The 21,154-nt window shown below is 42.1% G+C and overlaps 1 protein-coding gene across 4 annotated transcripts in view; it reads right to left on the reverse strand.

Annotated features, from left to right (window-relative positions):
- LOC139767188 (uncharacterized) overlaps positions 1-21,154 on the reverse strand; it is a 285,192-nt gene that overhangs the window by 250,687 nt on the left and 13,351 nt on the right. For all 4 annotated transcript variants that reach the window (XM_071696252.1, XM_071696262.1, XM_071696273.1 and 1 more), the window contains exon 2: positions 6,959-9,572. In XM_071696252.1, the coding sequence (XP_071552353.1) occupies positions 6,959-9,493 (2,535 nt within the window). In that variant the 5' untranslated portion in view covers positions 9,494-9,572. The remainder of the gene's footprint in view (positions 1-6,958; positions 9,573-21,154) is intronic.

Genomic DNA, 21,154 nt, shown 5'->3' on the forward strand with positions numbered 1-21,154 from the left:
GAGAGATATACATAAGTATATGTATGTAAGTAGGAGAGATGGCCAGAGAGCATTATTGGATTATGTGTTAATTGATAGGTGCACAAAAGAGGGCCTTTGGATGTTAATGTGCTAAGAGGTGCAACTGGAAAGATGTCTGAATCATTATCTTGTGGAGGTGAGGTGAAGATTTGTAGAGGTTTCCAGAAAAGAGCGAATGCTGGGGTGAGAGAGTGGTGAGGGTAAGTGAGCTTCAGAAGGAGACTTGGGTGAGGAAGTATTGGGAGAGACTGAGTACAGAATGGAAAAAGGTGAGAACAAAGGACGTAAGGGGAGTGGGGAAGGAATGGGATGTATTCAGAGAAGCAGAGATGGCTTGCACAAAAGATGCTTGTGGCATGAGAAGCGTGGGAGGTGGGCAGATTAGAAAGGGTAGTGACTGGTGTGATGAAGAAGTAAGATTATTAACGAAAGAGAAGAGAGGGGCATTTGGATGATTTTTGCAGGGAAATAATGCAAATGAGTGGGAGATGTATAAAAAGCAAATGGCAGGAGGTCAAGAGAAAGGTGCAAGAGGTGAAAAAGAGGGCAAATGAGAGTTGGGGTGAGAGAGAATCATTAAATTTTAGTGAGAATAAAAAGATGTTTTGGAAGGATGTAAATAAAGTGCATAATACAAGGGAACAAATGGGAACATCGGTGAAGGGGGCCAATGGGGAGGTGATAACAAGTACTGGTGATGTGAGAAGGAAATGGAGTGAGTATTTTGAAGGTTTGTTGAATGTGTTTGATGATAGAGTGGTAGATCTAGGGTGTGTTGGTCGAGGTGTTGTGCAAAGTGAGAGGGTTAGGGAGAATGCTTTGGTAAATAGAGCAGAGGTTGTAAAAGCTCTGTGGAAGATGAAAGCCTGCATGGCAGCGGTTTGGATGGTACTGCAGTGAAATCTAAAAAAAAAAAAAAGTGGGTGACTGTGTTGTTGACTGGTTTGGTAAGGTTATTCAATGTATGTATGACTCATGATGAGTAGCATGAGGATTGGCAGAATGCTTGTACAAAGGCAAAAGGGATAAAGGTGAGTGCTGAAATTACAGAGGTATAAGTTTGTTGAGTATTCCTTGGAAATTATATTGGAGGGTATTGATTGAGAGGGTGAAGGTATGTACAGAGCATCAGACTGGGGAAGAGCAGTGTGGTTTCAGAAGTGGTAGAGGATGTGTGGATCAGGTGTTTGCTTTGAAGAATGTATGTAAGAAATACTTAGAAAAGCAAATGGATTTGTATGTAGCATTTATGGATCTGGAGAAGGCATATGATAAGAGTTGATAGAGATGCTCTGTGGAAGGTATTAAGAATATATGGTATGGGAGGCAAGTTGTTAGAAGCAGTGAAAAGTTTTTATCGAGGATGTAAGGCATGTGTACGTGTAGGAAAAGAGGAAAGTGATTGGTTCTCAGTGAATGTTGATTTGCAGCAGGGGTGTGTGATGTCTCCATGGTTGTTTAATTTGTTTATGGATGGGGTTGTTAGGAAGGTGAATGCAAGAGTTTTGGAAAGAGGAGCAAGTATGCAGTCTATTGTGGATGAGAGAGCTTGGGAAGTGAGTCAGTTGTTGTTCAATGATGATACAGCGCTGGTGGCTGATTCCGGTGAGAAACTGCAGTAGCTGGTGTCTGAGTTTGGTAAAGTGTGTGAAAGAAGAAAGCTGAGGGTAAATGTGAACAGGAGCAAGGTTATTAGGTACAGTAGGGTTGAGGGACAAGTCAATTGGGAGGTAAGTTTGAATGGAGATAAACTGGAGGAAGTGAAGTGTCTTAGATATCTGGGAGTGGATTTGGCAGCGGATAGAACCATGGAAGCGGAAGTGTCATAGGGTGGAGCAGGGAGCAAAAGTTCTGGGAGCGTTGAAAAATGTGCGGAAGGCGAGAACATTATCTCGGAAAGCAAAATGGGTATGTTTGAAGGAATAGTGGTTGCAACAATGTTATATGGTTGCGAGGCATGGGCTATAGATAAGAGTTGTGCAGAGGAGGGTGGATGTGCTGGAAATGAGATGTTTGAGGACAATATGTGGTGTGAGGTGGTTTGATCAAGTAACGAAAGGGTAAGAGAGATGTGTGGTAATAAAAAGAGTGTGATTGAGAGAGCAGAAGAGGGTGTTTTGAAATGGTTTGGTCACATGGAGAGAATGAGTGAGGAAAGATTGACAAAGAGGATATATGTGTCAGAGGTGATGGGAACGAGAAGAACTGGGAGACCAAATTGGAGGTGGAAAGATGGAGTGAAAAAGATTTTAAGTGACAGGGGCCTGAACATGCAGGAGGATGAAAGGTGTGCAAAGAATAAAGTAAATTGGAACGATGAGGTATATCGGGATCGACGTGCTGTCAATGGATTGAACCAGGGCATGTGAAGCATCTGGAGTATACCATGGTAAGTTTTGTGGGGCCTGGATGTGGAAAGGGAGCTGTGGTTTCAGTGCATTATACATAACAGCTAGAGACTGAGTGTGAACAAATGTGGCCTTTGTTGTCTTTTCCTAGTGCTACCTCACACACATGCAGGGGGAGGGGGTTGTCATTTCATGTGTGGCGGGGTGGTGACGGGAATGAATATGGGCAGACAGTAAGAATTATGTACATGTGTATATATTTATGTGTGTATGTGTATATATATGTATACGTTGAGATGTATAGGTATGTATATGTGCGTGTGTGGATGTGTATGTATATACATATGTACGTGGGTGGGTTGGGCCATTCTTTCATCTGTCTCCTTGCGCTACCTCGCTAACGCGGGAGAGAGCGACAAAGTATAATAAATATAAATAAATATAGTATCATTAAGTACCCTGAGGATAGTGTGTGGAATATCAGTCCAGGCATGTATAAATTAGATCCATCTAGTGTAGAAAATGTTGTTAAAAGCTGTCTATTTAATTCAAGCAGTATATCAATCTTGTGTTGGCCCCAATTACCTTTTTATGAGAGGTCAGGTCAAGACACTGGTAAAGTGAGGGTTAGAGTCACATATAACCAACCTTGTTTCTCGCTAATCACTAGGTCCTTGTTCTTTCTTTGTGTATATCTCTAGCTTGATTTGTCTTTGGTCCTCTCATTCTGTAACTGTCCTCTGTAGGTGTGGTAATACGAGAAAGTGCTTAGGATCAGGTGTTTTCTTTTTCACATGTCTTTTTCAGCACTTATAAAATCACGTCTGTTGTGATTTTGTACATATAGGGGAGAAAGAATATTTCAATGCTCCCAGAACCTCTGCCCCCTCCCCCACAATGTGACTCACTTCCACTTCCATGGTTCCATCAGCAGCTAAGTCCACTACCAGATATCTAAAACATTTCACTTAAGTCTTTCTCCATTCAAACTTACACCCCAGTTAACTTGTCCCTCAACCCAACTGAACCTAATAACCTTGCTCTTATTCACATTTACTCTCAACTTTCTTTCACACACTTTACCAAACTCAGTCACCAACTCATGCAGTTTCTCACCCAAATCAACCACCAATGCTGCATCATCAGCGAACAACAACTGACTCACTTCCCAAGCTCTCTCATCCATAACAAACTGCAAACTTGCCCCTCTCTCCAAAACTCTTGTATTCACCCCCCTAACCATCCCATCCATGAACAAATTAAACAACCATGGAGACATCGTGCACCCCTGCCGCGAACCGACATCCACTTGGAACCAATCACTTTCCTCTCTTCCTACTCGTACAAATGCCTTACATCCTTGGTAAAAACTTTTCACTGCTTCTAGCAACTTACCTCCCACACCATATGCACTTAAAATGTTCCACAGAGCATCTCTATCAACCCTATCATAAGCCTTCTCCAGATCCATAAATGCTACATACAAATCCATCTGTTTTTCTATGTATTTCTCACATACATTCTTCAAAGCAAACACCTGATACACACATCCTCTACTGCTTCTGAAACCACACAGCTCTTCCCCAATCTAATGCTCTGTACATGCCTTTACCTTTTCAGTCAAAACCCTCCCATATAATTTCCCAGGAATACTCAACGAACTTATGCCTCTGTAATTTGAACACTCACCTTTATCCCTTTTGCCTTTGTACAATGGCACTATGCATGCATTCCGCCAGTCCTCAGTCACTTCACCATGATCCTTACGTAAATTGAATATCCTTACCAACCAATCAACAACAGTCACCCCCTTTTTTAATAAATTCCAATGCAATACCATCCAAACCAGCCACCTTGCCGGCTTTCATCTCCTGCAAAGCTTTCACTACCTCTTCTCTGTTTCCAAACCATTCTCCCTGATCCTTTCACTTCACACATCACCCTGACCAAAACACCCTATATCAGCCAATCTATCATCAAACATATTCCAACAAGCCTTCAAAATACTCACTCCATCTCCTTCTCACTTCATCATTACGTGTTATCACCTCCCATTTGCCACCTTCGCCAATGTTTCCATTTGTTCTCTTGTCTTAAGCACTACATTTACCTCCTTCCAAAACATTGTTTTACTCTCCCTAAAATTTAATGATACTCTCTCACCCTACCTCTCATTTGCCCTCTTTTTCACCTCTTGCACCATTCTCTTGACCTCCTGCTGCTTTCTTTTATACATCTCCCACTTATTTGCACTATTTCCCAGCAAAAATTGTCCAATTGCCTCTTTCTTCTCTTTCAGTAAAAATCATACTTCTTCATCCCACCACTCACTACCCTTTCTAATCTGCCCACTCCCACCTTTCTCATGCCAGAAGCATCTTTTGCGCAAGCCACCACTGCTTCCCTAAATACATCCCATTCCTCCCCCACTCCCCTCACGTCATTTGTTCTCACCTTTTGCTATTCTGCATTCAATCTCTCCTGGTACTTCCTAGCACAAGTCTCCTTTCCAAGCTCACTTACTCTCACCACTCTCTTCTCCCCAACATTTTCTCTTCTTCTCTGAAAACCTCTACAAATCTTCACCTTCGCCTCCAAAAGATGGTGATCAGACATCCCTACAGCTGCCCCTCTCAGCACATTAACATCCAGAAGTCTCTCTTTTACACGCCTATCAATTAACACGTAATCTAACAATGCCCTCTGGCAATCTCTCCTACTCACATACATATACTTATGTGTATCTCTATTTTTAAACCAGGTATTCCCAATAACCAGTCCTTTTTCAGCACACAACTCAATAAGCTCTTTAACATTTCCATTTACAACACTCAATACCCCATGTACACCACTTATACCCTCAACTGCCACATTACTCACCTTATTCAAATCACCCATCACTACAACCCGGCCTCAAGCATCAAAGCAGTTAACACACTCACGCAGCTGCTTCCAAAACACTTCTCTCTCATAATCTTTCTTCTCATGCCCAGGTGCATATGCACCAATAATCACCCATCTCTCTCCATCCACTTTCAGTTTTACCAACATCAATCTCGAGTTTACTTTCTTACACTCTATCGCATACTCCCACAACTCCTGCTTCCGGAGGAGTGCTACTCCTTCCTTTGCTCTTGTCCTCTCACCAACCCCTGACTTAGATACTAAGACATTCCCAAACCACTCTCCCCCTTAACCCTGAGCTTTATTTCACTCAGAGCCAAAATATCCAGGTTCCTTGCCTCAAACATACCACCTATCTCTCCTTTTTTCTCATCTTGGTTACATCCACAAACATTTAGACACCCCATATATAGTTGTGATGCATGGAATATAGATAGGGCTGTACGGAGGAGGGTGGATGTGTTGGAAATGAAATGTTTGAGGACAATATGTGGTGTGACGTGTTTTGATTGAGTAAGTAATCAAAGAGTAAGAGAGATATGTGGTAGGAAAAAGAGTGTGGTTGAGAAAGCAAAAGTGGGTGTATTGAAATGGTTTAGTCATATGAAGAGAATAAGTGAGGAAAGGCTGAAAAAGAGGATATGTGTCAAAGGCATTCAGAACCTCTTCTCTCCACAAAACTACTTGCCATGACTTTTTCAGGTATTTGCCAGGTATTCCCCAATTGAAGCACTCCACAGCTGCCACCCTATCATTGAACATTCAACAATTCTTCAAAACACTCACTCCACTTTTGCTTATTAAGACTTCTCTGTTAGCATCCTTCACTGATGTTCCCATTTGTACTCTTTTTCTCACCCTATAACCCCTTTCCAAAACATTTTCTCCCTAAAGTTTGCTGATACTCACTCACTCTAACTCTATTTGCCTTCTTTTTCAGCATCTACACCTTCCTCTTGACCTCCATCCGTTTAAGTAAATCTCCCAGCCACTTGCACTTCTTCCCTGCAAATAACGCCCATACACCTCTCTTTTCTCCTCAAAAGCAACTTTATTTCCTCATCCAACCATTCACTACCATTTTCACCTGTCCACTTCCACCTCACCCATGCTAAACACTTCTCTCACATTATAGTCAGTGCTTCCCAATATACCACCCATTTTAATGTAAGCTTCGTAATTTCAATGACAGAAGAAATCCTATCCAAGTAAATCCTAGAAAAAAAAAAAATTCCCTGGTCAAGACATCTTATAAAGCACCATAAAATGAAATGCGACATAAATGAACTCATTTCACAGCAACAAAATATTAAACTCACAGTAGTCCTTGATGCTCAGTTAAAGGAAAGGAAAAACTTTCATAAATATAAAGGAAAGAGAGTGACAAACACCAACTACTCATCAGAGTATCATGGGGGCAAAAAGTTTTTAAGCTACTAATAAGGTGAATTAGTATAATTCATTCAAAGTATCTACTTACTACTACAATCAAATAAATATCAGCACTTGCTATGAAGAATATCTGAGAAAATCCTTTGAAAATGAAAATGCCTGGTTCATGCTAATCAATAATGCACAGGTTGCAAGCACTGCAATCACTACAACGCATAACCCACAATTTATGAAAAACTATTCATGAAAATATAAGAACATTATGCTTAAAGGCAAAGAAGGTAGTTTCTTACATGAGGTGGAGACTGTAGGTGCCTGAATCCTCCTGGTCTTGACATGGCTGGCTGGAGTGCAGTGGATCGACCCCTTGAGTGGGGGTATGGTCTACTGTAATGTGGCGGAGAGGCGTGATCAGCAGACTGAGTTGCACTTAAAGCAAGAGGATCATAAACATCTGCATCAGGATCCAAGCTGGCAAGGCCAAGAATATGGTCATGATCCCCATCTTTGGTCTCAGCCATTATACCAGTAAAGTCAACCTCTTTCTCATTCTTATTATTTTCAAACATTTCTAAAATGTCTGTTGATGCATGTAGCCGTAACAAAATGGTGCCTTTGGCTAAAAGCACTTGCTGAAGTTTATGAGAATCCCAAAGCCCATGACCATTTTTCACTGGCAAAACCTTAATAATAACTTTCTTTGAACCTTGTAATTTATCATCAACATCACTTATTCCATTCTCAAATCTCATCCTCTTGGCACTTGGTCCAGTTTCATCACTAGATTCAACATTATCACAAGACTCTTCCACTACTTGTGGTGCAGAGGCACTAATATCTGTTAGTTCTCTGTCAGTTTCCATTTCCTCCTCAGGATGGAAATCCACCACTCCATCAGCAGCACCAATTACACTGTTAATCACTAAACCCCCAATACTGTCTGCCTCATCAGCACTGCTGTCTATTAATGCCAGATCAGCTGCAAAGGACGGATCATCCAACATTGAGGCTTCCTGAACTTCTTCTAATGGCTGCAAACTACTGCCAATAGTTACTGGCTGAAGAGGCTCAGATTCCAATAATGGCACAGTATTCACATTTGAAGCACTTATCTGTGATGATAATACTGATGGAGACATAAATTCATTATTTACTTCACCGTCTCGATTGGCAATTGAATGTTCTTCACTACCATCCTCTTGACTTATAGTGTGAGTATCAACTATTAAGGGTAAAGCTTCCATGGCTGCTTCATGAGAGGAGTCAACATCGTTCCAACTTTCCCCTGCTCCCCCCATTTGTATTTGTTGTTCACTGTTTTCCACTTCAGAGGAGTTATCAAGCAAACTGTTAGCACAAGAAAACCCTTCCCTTTCAAGTTCAACATTCAGAGTTGTATCTGTCCGTATATCTGACTCACAACCACCTGGATTGTCTTTCATGTGTTCCTTGTTTTTATTTCCAAAACTTAAGCATTTGTGAGGATCCTGGTTGCTACTGGAAGATGAGTCAACCTGAGGAAGTCCCTTCTCCTGGGCAGATATTACTGTGGAGCCAAATTCAACTGCTGAATCCTGGCTTGAGGCAGAACATGGTAGCTGTAATCCATCAACAAGGTTAACAGATGATACCGAAGATAGTGTAGATACAGGAGGAAAGGATGATGATGATGATGATGATGATGTTGTTGTTGTTGATGATGATGATGATGACGATAAGTGTGTCAAAGCTGTGGGAAGTGCTGAATGGTCAGGTGATGCTACAGGCAGTGATGTTGGTTTCCTCCCTGAATCTATATGAGGAAATTCAACTTCGGATGCATGGGAGGATGGCTTTGTCTTATCAGGTTCATCAACTTGTACTGTTTCCAAAGTATCACACATCTGTGGTGTAGTTACATCAACTACAGCAGAGTCCTTTAACTGGCCTGTAACAAACGCAGGTGTCTTTTCTAATGATGATGATGCCATCAATGACAGCATTCCATCAGGAGCCGCAGTAGTTACAACAGATGACTTTTCAGCTGCTGTAGTTACAACACATGATTTTTCAACTGCTGCTGTTACATTGGATAAATTTTCAGCTAAGGTTGAAACTACTGCTGCTGACATTTCTACAGAAAGAGCAGCTGTAGTTGTTATCAAATTACATGAATCTGCAGTTAAAGATGACTTATCAGATGAAGTTGTAACAATAACAGATGGCTTCTCAGTTACTCCTACCACTGCTGATGACACTGAATTCAAGGTGGTATCTACAACAGTTGATCTCTCTGGTGATACTGGAGCTGAAATGACATGCTTTTCAACTGAAATTTCATTTAAAGTTGAAGTTTCTGCAGGAGCTGTAGCCCCAGTTGATGCTACATCTGAAAGTGCTTCTGCTGCAAAAGATGGGTTTTTCAGATGGAATTCTGTGACAACTGTTGTTTTGCTTTGAGAATCTAAAATATGTGATGGTAGCTCTGCAAGGTCTGAAGCCTTACTCAAAGTCCCCTCCAGAGAATCTGGTGTCACAACTGCCAAACTTTCATTTATACTTGATGCCTTTTCTGAATTGGCAGTTTTCACCATACATGATTGTACACTTGGAATCTCCGCTAATGTTGGGTCGTCAGGCTGTGGTGGTGCTGAGGTGGGACTGGTGGTACTCACAACCAGTGCAGGAAGTGCTGCTGGCCCTTGCTCTGACAAGATGTCATTACTAGTTGCCAACAAATCTGGTGCTTCACACTCTGTCTGCAGTAACTGGATTGGAGATGAGGCTGCTGAGGCAATCTGCCCCAGTTCCTCTCCATCCTTCAGTTGAGGTAAAGAGGAATCCGCCATTATCGTATGTAGTTTTATCACAACACCTGAAGTCTAATCTTTGCCATGGCTGCTGACACAATCATTGTTGGCCGACAACCTGAAAAAAAATTGCAATCAATAATAAGTACAATAAAGACTTAAAATGTATAAGAGATAAATGCAAAAAATACAGACAAAAGACTACTTTCTATTCTGTAATAAAAAAATGTTACGAAAGTCTTGTGCTATCCCACACACTAAAGGTTGCACCTATACTTAAGAAGAAAAAATCCAGCAACCATAACACTCATTCAGTCTTAAACCCAAACATCAGTAAATTTGAAAAAGTGAGACATAGGTTCACTGCTCAATTTTTCTATAAAAATGTCTTTCTACATAATTTAATTTTCAATTCCATATAGTGGTTATAATCACGGAAGCCTTTTACTATGTTAGCTAAGGTGACATGGGCAACTGAGGCCCTAACAAAGGCGATCTCATTAACGATAAATACTTTCTCATCTTAATTATCATACTTGATCACTGTTTCCCTCATCAGCAAGGTAGCACCAGAAAACAGACAAAGAAAGACCCATCCACTAATATATACATATGCGCACATACATGTACATATACATAATTATACATATACATATCAACATATATACAAGTATACATACATGGACTATGGGCTATGGATAGAGTTGTGTGCAGGAGGATGGATGTGCTGGAAATGAGATGTTTGAGGACAATGTGTGGTGTGAGGTGGTTTGATCAGTGAGTAACGTAAGGGTAAGAGAGATGTGTGGAAATAAAAAGAGCGTGGTTGAGAGAGCAGAAGAGGGTGTTTTGAAGTGGTTTGGGCACATGGAGAGAATGAGTGAGGAAAGATTGACCAAGAGGATATATGTGTCGGAGGTGGAGGGAACGAGGAGAAGAGGGAGACCAAATTGGAGGAGGAAAGATGGAGTGAAAAAGATTTTGTGTGATCGGGGCCTGAACATGCAGGAGGGTGAAAAGAGGGCAAGGAATAGAGTGAATTGGAGCGATGTGGTATACAGGGGTTGACGTGCTGTCAGTGGATTGAATCAAGGCATGTGAAGCGTCTGGGGTAAACCATGGAAAGCTGTGTAGGTATGTATATTTGCGTGTGTGGACGTATGTATATACATGTGTATGGGGGGGGGGGTTGGGCCATTTCTTTCGTCTGTTTCCTTGTGCTACCTCGCAAACGCGGGAGACAGCGACAAAGTATAATAAAAAATAATATATATATATGGTTGTTTAATTTGTTTATGGATGGGGTTGTTAGGGAGGCGAATGCAAGAGTTTCGGAAAGAGGGGCAAGTATGAAGTCTGTTGGGGATGAGAGAGCTTGGGAAGTGAGTCAGTTGTTGTTCGCTGATGATACAGCGCTGGTGGCTGATTCATGTGAGAAACTGCAGAAGCTGGTGACTGAGTTTGGTAAAGTGTGTGAAAGAAGAAAGTTAAGAGTAAATGTGAATAAGAGCAAGGTTATTTGGAACAGTAGGGTTGAGGGTCAAGCCAATTGGGAGGTAAGTTTGAATGGAGAAAAACTGGAGGAAGTAAAGTGTTTTAGATATCTGGGAGTGGATCTGGCAGCGGATGGAACCATGGAAGCGGAAGTGAATCATAGGGTGGGGGAGGGGGCGAAAATTCTGGGAGCCTTGAAGAATGTGTGGAAGTCGAGAACATTATCTCGGAAAGCAAAAATGGGTATGTTTGAAGGAATAGTGGTTCCAACAATGTTGTATGGTTGCGAGGCGTGGGCTATGGATGGAGTTGTGCGCAGGAGGGTGGATGTGCTGGAAATGAGATGTTTGAGGACAATGTGTGGTGTGAGGTGGTTTGATCGAGTAAGTAATGTAAGGGTAAGAGAGACGTGTGGAAATAAAAAGAGCGTGGTTGAGAGAGCAGAAGAGGGTGTTTTGAAATGGTTTGGTCACATGGAGAGAATGAGTGAGGAAAGATTGACCAAGAGGATATATGTGTCGGAGGTGGAGGGAACGAGAAGTGGGAGACCAAATTGGAGGTGGAAAGATGGAGTGAAAAAGATTTTGTGTGATCGGGGCCTGAACATGCAGGAGGGTGAAAGGAGGGCAAGGAATAGAGTGAATTGGATCGATGTGGTATACGGGGGTTGACGTGCTGTCAGTGGATTGAATCAGGGCATGTGAAGCGTCTGGGGTAAACCATGGAAAGTTGTGTGGGGCCTGGATGTGGAAAGGGAGCTGTGGTTTCGGGCATTATTGCATGACAGCTAGAGACTGAGTGTGAACGAATGGGGCCTTTGTTGTCTTTTCCTAGTGCTACCTCGCACACATGAGGGGGGAGGGGGATGGTATTCCATGTGTGGCGAGGTGGCGGTGGGAATGAATAAAGGCAGACAGTGTGAATTGTGTGCATGGGTATATATGTATGTGTCTGTGTGTGTATATATATGCGTACATTGAGATGTATAGGTATGTATATTTGCGTGTGTGGACGTGTATGTATATACATTGTGTATGGGGGTGGGTTGGGCCATTTCTTTCGTCTGTTTCCTTGCGCTACCTCGCAAACGCGGGAGACAGCGACAAAGCAAAAAAAAAAAAAAAAAAAAAAAAAACATAGACATATACATATACACACATGTACATATTCATACTTGCTTGCCTTCATCCATTCCTGGCATCACCTCACCGTACAGGAAACACCACCACCATCCCCTGTGTCACAGAGGTAGTGCCAGGAAAACAAACTAAAAAAGGCCACATTCATTCACACTCACGCCATCCCATGTCAGAGAGGTAGAGCCAGGAAAACAGACTGAAAAAGGCTACATTCATTCACACTCAGTCTCTAGCTGTCATATGTAATGCAACAAAACCACAGCTCCCTATCCACATCCAGGCCCCACAGATCTTTCCATGGTTTGCCCAAGACGTTTCACATGCCCTGGGTCAGTCTACTTACAGCACATCAGCCCTGGTATACCACATCATTACTAATTCTATTTCATGATCACCTTTCACCCTCATGTACGTTCAGACCCCGATTGCTCAAAATCTTTACTCCAACTTTGCACCTCCAATTTGGTCTCCTGCTTCTGCTTGTCCTCTCCACCTCCAACTCATATATGTGAATATATCCTTTTTGTCAAACTTTCCTCACTCATTCTCTCCATATGTCCAAACCATTTCAACACTCTCCTGCTCTCTCAACCACACTCTTTTTACCACACATCTCTCTTACCCTTTCATCACTTACTCAATCAAACCACATCATGCCACATATTGTCCTCAAACATTTCATTTCCAACAAATCTACCCTCATCCATACAACTCTATCTATAGCCCATGCCTCGCAATCATTAAATATCGTTGGAACCACTATTCCTTCAAAATTTCCATTTTTGCTCTCAGAGACAACAATCTCTTTCCACATATTCTTCTTTGCTCTTAGTACCTTCACCCCCTTTACCACCCTATGATTCACTTCAGCTTCCACTGTTCCAAATGCTGCCAAGTCCACACCCCAATATCTAAAACACTTCATTTCTTCCATTTAAACTTATATCCCCATTTAGTTTGTCCCTCAACCCTCCTAAACCTAATCACCTTGCTCTTATTCACATTTTCTCTCAACTTTCTCATTTCACTCACTTTTCCATAATCAGTCATCAACTTCTGCAGTTTCTCACTCAGAGCAGCCATCAGAACTGTATCATCAATGAGCAACAACTGACTCACTTCCCAAGCCCTCTCATCCCCAACAAACTGCATACTTGCCCCTCTCTCCAAAACTCTTGCATTTACCTCCCAAACCACCCCAACCATAAACAAACTAAACAACCATGGGGTCATCATACACCCGTGTCGTAGACCGACCTTCACTGGGAATCGATCACATTCCTCTCTTCCTACTCGGTACACATGCCTTACACCCTTGATAAAAATGTCTCTGCATCTAGCAGCTTACTTCCAACACCATATACTCTGAAGACCTTCCACAAGGCATCTCTATCAACTTTATCATATGCTTTCTTCAGATCCATAAATGCCACATACAAATCCATCTGTTTTCAAAGTATTTCTCACACACATTCTTCAAAGCAAACACCTGATCTACACATCCTATACCACTTCTGAAACCACACTGCTTTTCCCCAATCTGATGCTCTGTACATGCCTTCACCCTCTATATCAACACCCTCCCTTACAATTTTCCAGGAATACTCAATGCACTTATGCCTCTGTAGGATGAACACTCATCTTTACCCCCTTTATCCCCAATGGCACTATACATGATTCTGCCAATCCTCAGCCACTTCACCATGATCCATAAACACAATGAATATCCTTACCAACCAATCAACAACAAAGTCACCCACTTTCTTAGTAATTTCAACTGCAATACCATCCAAACCCGCCACATTCCCGGACTTCATCTTCCAGAAGGCTTTCATCACCTCTTCTCTCTAACACAAAACCACTCTCCCTGACTATATCACTTCGCACACCACCCTGAGCAAAACACCCTACATCTGCCATTCTAACATCAAACACATTCAACAAACCTTCAAATACTCATTCCATCTCCTCACTTTATCATTACCTGTTATCATTTCCCCCTTTTCAATGATGTTCCCATCTGTTCTCGTCTTACGCACATTGTAGAATTAGTAGTTGGATACAAGGTAGTGAGATATAAGAATAGAAAGGGCAATGCATAGTGAACATAAGAGATTAGAAATGTTGTGGAAGGGAAAAAAGGCATATGGTAGATTGCTTGATAGGAAGTTCAACAAAGGAGGGAAGAATACAAAATAAGTAAGTAGAATGTTAAGCTCATAAAGGAAAGCAAGGAAAGAGTAGATGAACATTTTGGAAGAAAGTTAAGTGAAAAGTTTCAGGAAAATAGGAAACTATACTGGAAGGTGAAAAGGGAGTGTTGGATGAAAGAATGGAAATGTTAATGAGAGAAGTAAGGAAAGGAAGTTACTGAAACAAAAGGAGAGAGTAAAAGGAAGATGGAAAGAGTATTCTGAAGAACTAATAAATGTGGGAAAAGGGGAGACACCAGTTGTTACATGCATGGGTATGGAGGATGGAAGGAAGAGGATACAAGTGCAAGGGTCTATTGCAAAAAAAGGGAGGTCAGAAGGGCAATAATAAGGCTGAAGTTTGGATAGGCACCTGGAGTGGCTGAAATGCTGAAATATGGAGGAGAAAGTGTGATAGTGTGAATGTATCTTTTGTGTAATTTAGCATGGAAACAGAAAATTGTGCCTGAGGACTGGGTGAAAGGTATTACTGTTCCTTTATTCAAATGAAAAGGTGCTAAGGATGTATGTAGCAATTAAGGGGTATAGGGGTATAGGTCAGTTGTACAAAGGCAAAGGGGATAAGAGTAAGTGCTCAAATTTCAGAGGTATAAGTTTGTTGAGTATTCCTGGGAAATTATATGGGAGGGTATTGATTGAGAGGGTGAAGGCATGCACAGAGCATCAGATTGGGGAAGAGCAGTGTGGTTTCAGAAGTGGTAGAGGATGTGTGGATCAAGGTGTTTGCTTTGAAGAATGTATGTGAGAAATACTTAGAAAAGCAAATGGATTTGTATGTAGCATTCATGGATCTGGAGAAGGCATATGATAGAGTTGATAGAGATGATCTGTGGAAGGTATTAAGAATATATGGTGTGGGAGGAAAAGTTGTTAGAAGCAGTGAAAAGTTTTTATCGAGGATGTAAGGCATGTGTACGTGTAGGAAGAGAGGAAAGTGATTGGTTCTCAGTGAATGTAGGTTTGTGGCAGGGGTGTGTGATGTCTCCATGGTTGTTTAATTTGTTTATGGATGGGGTTGTTAGGGAGGTGAATGCAAGAGTTTTGGAAAGAGGGGCAAGCATGAAGTCTGTTGTGGATGAGAGAGTTTGGGAAGTGAGTCAGTTGTTGTTCGCTGATAATACAGCGCTGGTGGCTGATTCATGTGAGAAACTGCAGAAGCTGGTGACTGAGTTTGGTATAAAGTGTGTGAAAGAAGAAAGTTAAGAGTAAATGTGAATAAGAGCAAGGTTATTAGGTAAAGTAGGGTTGAGGGTCAAGTCAATTGGGAGGCAAGTTTGAATGGAGAAAAACTGGAGGAAGTAAAGTGTTTTAGATATCTGGGAGTGGATCTGGCAGCGGATGGAACCATGGAAGCAAAAGTGGATCATAGGGTGGGGGAGGGGGCGAAAATCCTGGGAGCCTTGAAGAATGTGTGGAAGTCGAGAACATTAAATCGGAAAGCAAAAATGGGTATGTTTGAAAGAATAGTGGTTCCAACAATGTTGTATGGTTGCGAGGCGTGGGCTATGGATAGAGTTGTGCGCAGGAGGGTGGATGTGCTGGAAATGAGATGTTTGAGGACAATGTGTGGTGTGAGGTGGTTTGATCGAGTAAGTAACGTAAGGGTAAGAGAGATGTGTGGAAATAAAAAGAGCGTGGTTGAGAGAGCAGAAGAGGGTGTTTTGAAATGGTTTGGGCACATGGAGAGAATGAGTGAGGAAAGATTGACCAAGAGGATATATGTGTCGGAGGTGGAGGGAACCAGGAGAAGTGGGAGACCAAATTGGAGGTGGAAAGATGGTGAAAAAGATTTTGTGTGATCAGGGCCTGAATATGCAGGAGGGTGAAAAGAGGGCAAGGAATAGAGTGAATTGGATCAATGTGGTATACCGGGGTTGACGTGCTGTCAGTGGATTGAATCAGGGCATGTGAAGCGTCTGGAGTAAACCACGGAAAGCTGTGTAGGTATGTATATTTGCATGTGTGGACGTGTATGTATATACATGTGTATGGGGGTGGGTTGGGCCATTTCTTTCATCTGTTTCCTTGCGCTACCTCGCAAACGCGGGAGAAAAAAAAAAAAAAGTCAGTTAAGTAAAACATGAAGAGTGTATGTAAAAATATTAACTAATAGAGTAACGGAAGTGATTAAATACAGAATAAGTAAAGAGTAAGGGAGTTTTAGGAAAGGTAGGGAATGTGAGGATCAGATTTTTGTGGTAAAGATGACTGGAAAAGTATTTAGCGAAAGGAAAGTTGTCTGCAGCTTTTATGGATCCGGAGAAAGTGCATGACAGAGTCAAGTGGAATGCTTTGAGGAAGAGGGAGACAACTGTTGGATGTTGTAAAAGCCTTCTATGGAGGAGCAAATGTGAGTGTAAAAGTGGATGGAAAGTTAAGCGAAAGTTTTGGGATACATATAGGTGTGAGGTAGGGCTGTGTGATGTCACTGGGGCTTTATAACATATACAGTTCCCCTTCCCTCAGTACTTTGTATGATGTCCCTTAGCTTTAATACAATTCTGAAGGCACTTGGGAACAGATGCTGCATGATGATGAAGGTATGTAGGGTCAAGGGTGTCCCAAATATCCTGGATGGTGGCCTGGAGCTTAGGAATGCTGGATGTATCTCGCTCACACAACTGTGACTTTATAATCAACCAAAAGTTCTCCACAGGTTTAAAGTCAGGTATGTTACTTGGCCAGTCCTGAATGTAATGTGGCATAAAAATATCACAACCAGTCTTCTGAAAACAGTCTGGTAATTCATCAAATAACAGCGTCAGGTATCAATTCTGACTCATAGTCACATTTTGAGGCAAAAACACAAGACTTCCAACACCATCATAGCCAAAAGCCTCCAGACCATTAGTAAATCTGGAAATCTTACAGTTGCTTGAATGTACTTAGGGTCATATTGGTCACTACTGGCCTTCGGTACACTCTGTCTCTACGGCTGCCAGTAATATCATATATAGCCTCACCAGACCACAACACTTTCTTCCACAGTTTGTCATCCCACTGGAAACATTTCTTGGCAAATGTGATGCACTGGTGGTCTGTCAAAGTGGTTTCCTGCAGAGACACACGTGAATTTCAAGTCATCACGAATCTGGCTACCAATAGTATGTATCAACACATGAATAAGTAGCCTAGGTTTGTCTTCCTTTAACAATCAAGCTGAAATATGTGGATTCTTGTCTACTTGATGCTGGATAATCTTATCAGTGCATTGAGAAGTACTATGAGGTCATCCAGGTTGTTTCTTCTGGGAAGGAATTCAATGCCACCACCATCAAGGAAGCGCTTCGTCCATCTATGCACACTTCGTAATGCCAGCCCACTAGTTTCAGCTATTTCTTTATAACACTTCCCTGCCTTCTACAAGGGTATAATAGTAGCAATATCCTCTTTAGACAAGTCCTTGGGCTAGGCATTGCAGCACAAACCTACCGCAAAGCACATGTAGGTGGGGTAAAAAAGCAGATGTCAAGGTAACAGCATATAAAAAAAAAAAGCCAACCCACCATAATAGCTCCAAGCAGATTGACCCCCTTCTGTTGCTACCCGGGGTGTGTGTGTGTGTGTGTGTGTGTGTGTGTGTGTGTGTGTGTGTGTGTGTGTGTGTGTGTGTGTGTCTGTGTCCCCCTCCCACCAATGTCCATAAGTTACCTCAGTATCTTTCAACATTTCTTGAATTATGTTTTAACGTTATGATTCAATCGGGCAAAAAATACTGGTGCCTAACCTATAAAACCAATTTTTTCAGAACAGTGAAAGAGAAGAGAGAAGCATTTGGATGATTCTTGCAGGGAAGTAGTGCAAATGAGTGGGAGATGTATAAAAGAAAGAGGCAGAAGGTCAAGGGAAAGGTGCAAGAGGTGAAAAAGAGGGCAAATGAGAGTTGGGGTGAGAGAGCATCATTAAATTTTGGGGAGAATAAAAAGATGTTTTAGAAGGAGGTAAATAAAGTGCATAAGATATGAGAATAAATGGCAATATCAGTGAAGGGGGCAAATGGGGAGGTAATAACTAGTGATGAGGTGAGGAGATCGAGTGAACGTTTTGAAGGTTTATTGAATGGATTTGATGATAGAGTGGCAGATATAGGATGTTTTGGTCAGTGTGGTGCACGAAGTGAGAGGGCCAGGGAGAATGGTTTCATGAACAGAGAAGAGGTAGTGAAAGCCAGTAAAGCAGTCGATTCACACGGTACTGCAGTGCAATTTATTAAAAAAAATGGGGGTGACTGTGTTGTTGATTGGTTGGTAAGGATATCCAGTGTATGTATGAATCATGGTGAAGTGCCTGAGGATTGGTGAAATGCATCCAAAGTGCCAATGTACAAAGGCAAAGGGGACTGAGGTGAGCATTTCAAATTACAGAGACAAAGATTTGTTGAGTATTCCTGGGAAATTATATGGGAGGGTATCGACTGAGAGAGTAAAGGTATGTACAGACCATCAGATTGGGGAAGAGCAGTGTGGTTTCAGAAGTTGTACAGGATGTGTGGATCAAGTGTTTGCTTTGAAGAATTTTTTTTTTTTTTTTTTTTTTGCCGTCTCCCGCGTTTGCGAGGTAGCACAAGGAAACAGACGAAAGAAATGGCCCAACCCACCCCCCATACACATGTATATACATACGTCCACACACGCAAATATACATACCTACACAGCTTTCCATGGTTTACCCCAGACGCTTCACATGCCTTGATTCCATCCACCGACAGCACGTCAACCCCGGTATACCACATCGCTCCAATTCACTCTATTCCTTGCCCTCCTTTCACCCTCCTGCATGTTCAGGCCCCGATCACACAAAATCTTTTTCACTCCATCTTTCCACCTCCAATTTGGTCTCCCTCTTCTCCTCGTTCCCTCCACCTCCGACACATACATCCTCTTGGTCAATCTTTCCCCACTCATTCTCTCCATGTGACCAAACCATTTCAAAACACCCTCTTCTGCTCTCTCAACCATGCTCTTTTTATTTCCACACATCTCTCTTACCCTTACATTACTTACTCGATCAAACCACCTCACACCACACATTGTCCTCAAACATCTCATTTCCAGCACATCCATCCTCCTGCGCACAACTCTATCCATAGCCCACGCCTCGCAACCATACAACATTGTTGGAACTACTATTCCTTCAAACATATCCATTTTTGCTTTCCGAGATAATGTTCTCGACTTCCACACATTCTTCAAGGCTCCCAGAATTTTCGCCCCCTCCCCCACCCCATGATCCACTTCCGCTTCCATGGTTCCATCCGCTGCCAGATCCACTCCCAGATATCTAAAACACTTCACTTCCTCCAATTTTTCTCCATTCAAACTCACCTCCCAATTGACTTGACCCTCAACCCTACTGTACCTAATAACCTTGCTCTTATTCACATTTACTCTTAACTTTCTTCTTTCACACACTTTACCAAACTCAGTCACCAGCTTCTGCAGTTTCTCACATGAATCAGCCACCAGCGCTGTATCATCAGCGAACAACAACTGACTCACTTCCCAAGCTCTCTCATCCCCAACAGACTTCATACTTGCCCCTCTTTCCAAAACTCTTGCATTCACCTCCCTAACAACCCCATCCATAAACAAATTAAACAACCATGGAGACATCACACACCCCTGCCGCAAACCTACATTCACTGAGAACCAATCACTTTCCTCTCTTCCTACACGTACACATGCCTTACATCCTCGATAAAAACTTTTCACTGCTTCTAACAACTTGCCTCCCACACCATATATTCTTAATACCTTCCACAGAGCATCTCTATCAACTCTATCATATGCCTTCTCCAGATCCATAAATGCTACATACAAATCCATTTGCTTTTCCAAGTATTTCTCACATACATTCTTCAAAGCAAACACCTGATCCACACATCCTCTACCACTTCTGAAACCACACTGCTCTTCCCCAATCTGATGCTCTGTACATGCCTTCACCCTCTCAATCAATACCCTCCCATATAATTTACCAGGAATACTCAACAAACTTATACCTCTGTAATTTGAGCACTCACTCTTATCCCCTTTGCCTTTGTACAATGGCACTATGCACGCATTCCGCCAATCCTCAGGCACCTCACCATGAGTCATACATACATTAAATAACCTTACCAACCAGTCAACAATACAGTCACCCCCTTTTTTAATAAATTCCACTGCAATACCATCCAAACCTGCTGCCTTGAAGAATGTATGTTAGAAATACTTGAAACAGATGGATTTATATGAAGCATTTTTGGATCTGGAGACGACATATGATAGGGAGGATAGACAAGCTTTGTGGAAGGTTTCAACAGTATATGGTGTGGGAAGTAATCTGCTAGATGCATTGAAAAGTTTTTACCAAGGATGTAAGGCATGTGTACGATCAGGAAGAGAAGAAAGTGACTGGTTCCCTGTGAATGTAGGTTTGCAACAAGGGTGTGTGACGTCTCCATGGTTGTTTAATTTGATTATGGACGAGGTTGTTAGGGAGGTGAATGCTAGAGTTTTGGAGAGAGGGGCAAGTATGCAGTCTGTTGTGGATGAGAGAGCTTGTGAAGTGGGTCAGTTGTTGTTTGCTGATGATACTGCATTGGTGGCTGATTCAGATGAGAAACTGCAGAAGTTGGTGACTGAGTTTGGTAAAGTGTGAAAGACGAAAGCTGAGAGGAAATGAGAATAAGAGCAACATTATAATGTTCAGTAGAGTTGAGGGCCACGTCAATGGGGAGTTTTTGAACGGAGAAAAACTGGAGGAAGAAGACTTTTAGATATCTGGGAGTGGACTTAGCAGCGGATGGAACCATGGAAGCAGAAGTGAGTCAAAGGGTGGGGATGGGAGCAAAGGTTCCAGGAGTATTGAAG

This window comes from Panulirus ornatus, chromosome 4 (assembly GCF_036320965.1).
Source record: "Panulirus ornatus isolate Po-2019 chromosome 4, ASM3632096v1, whole genome shotgun sequence".
Lineage (NCBI taxonomy): Eukaryota > Metazoa > Arthropoda > Malacostraca > Decapoda > Palinuridae > Panulirus > Panulirus ornatus.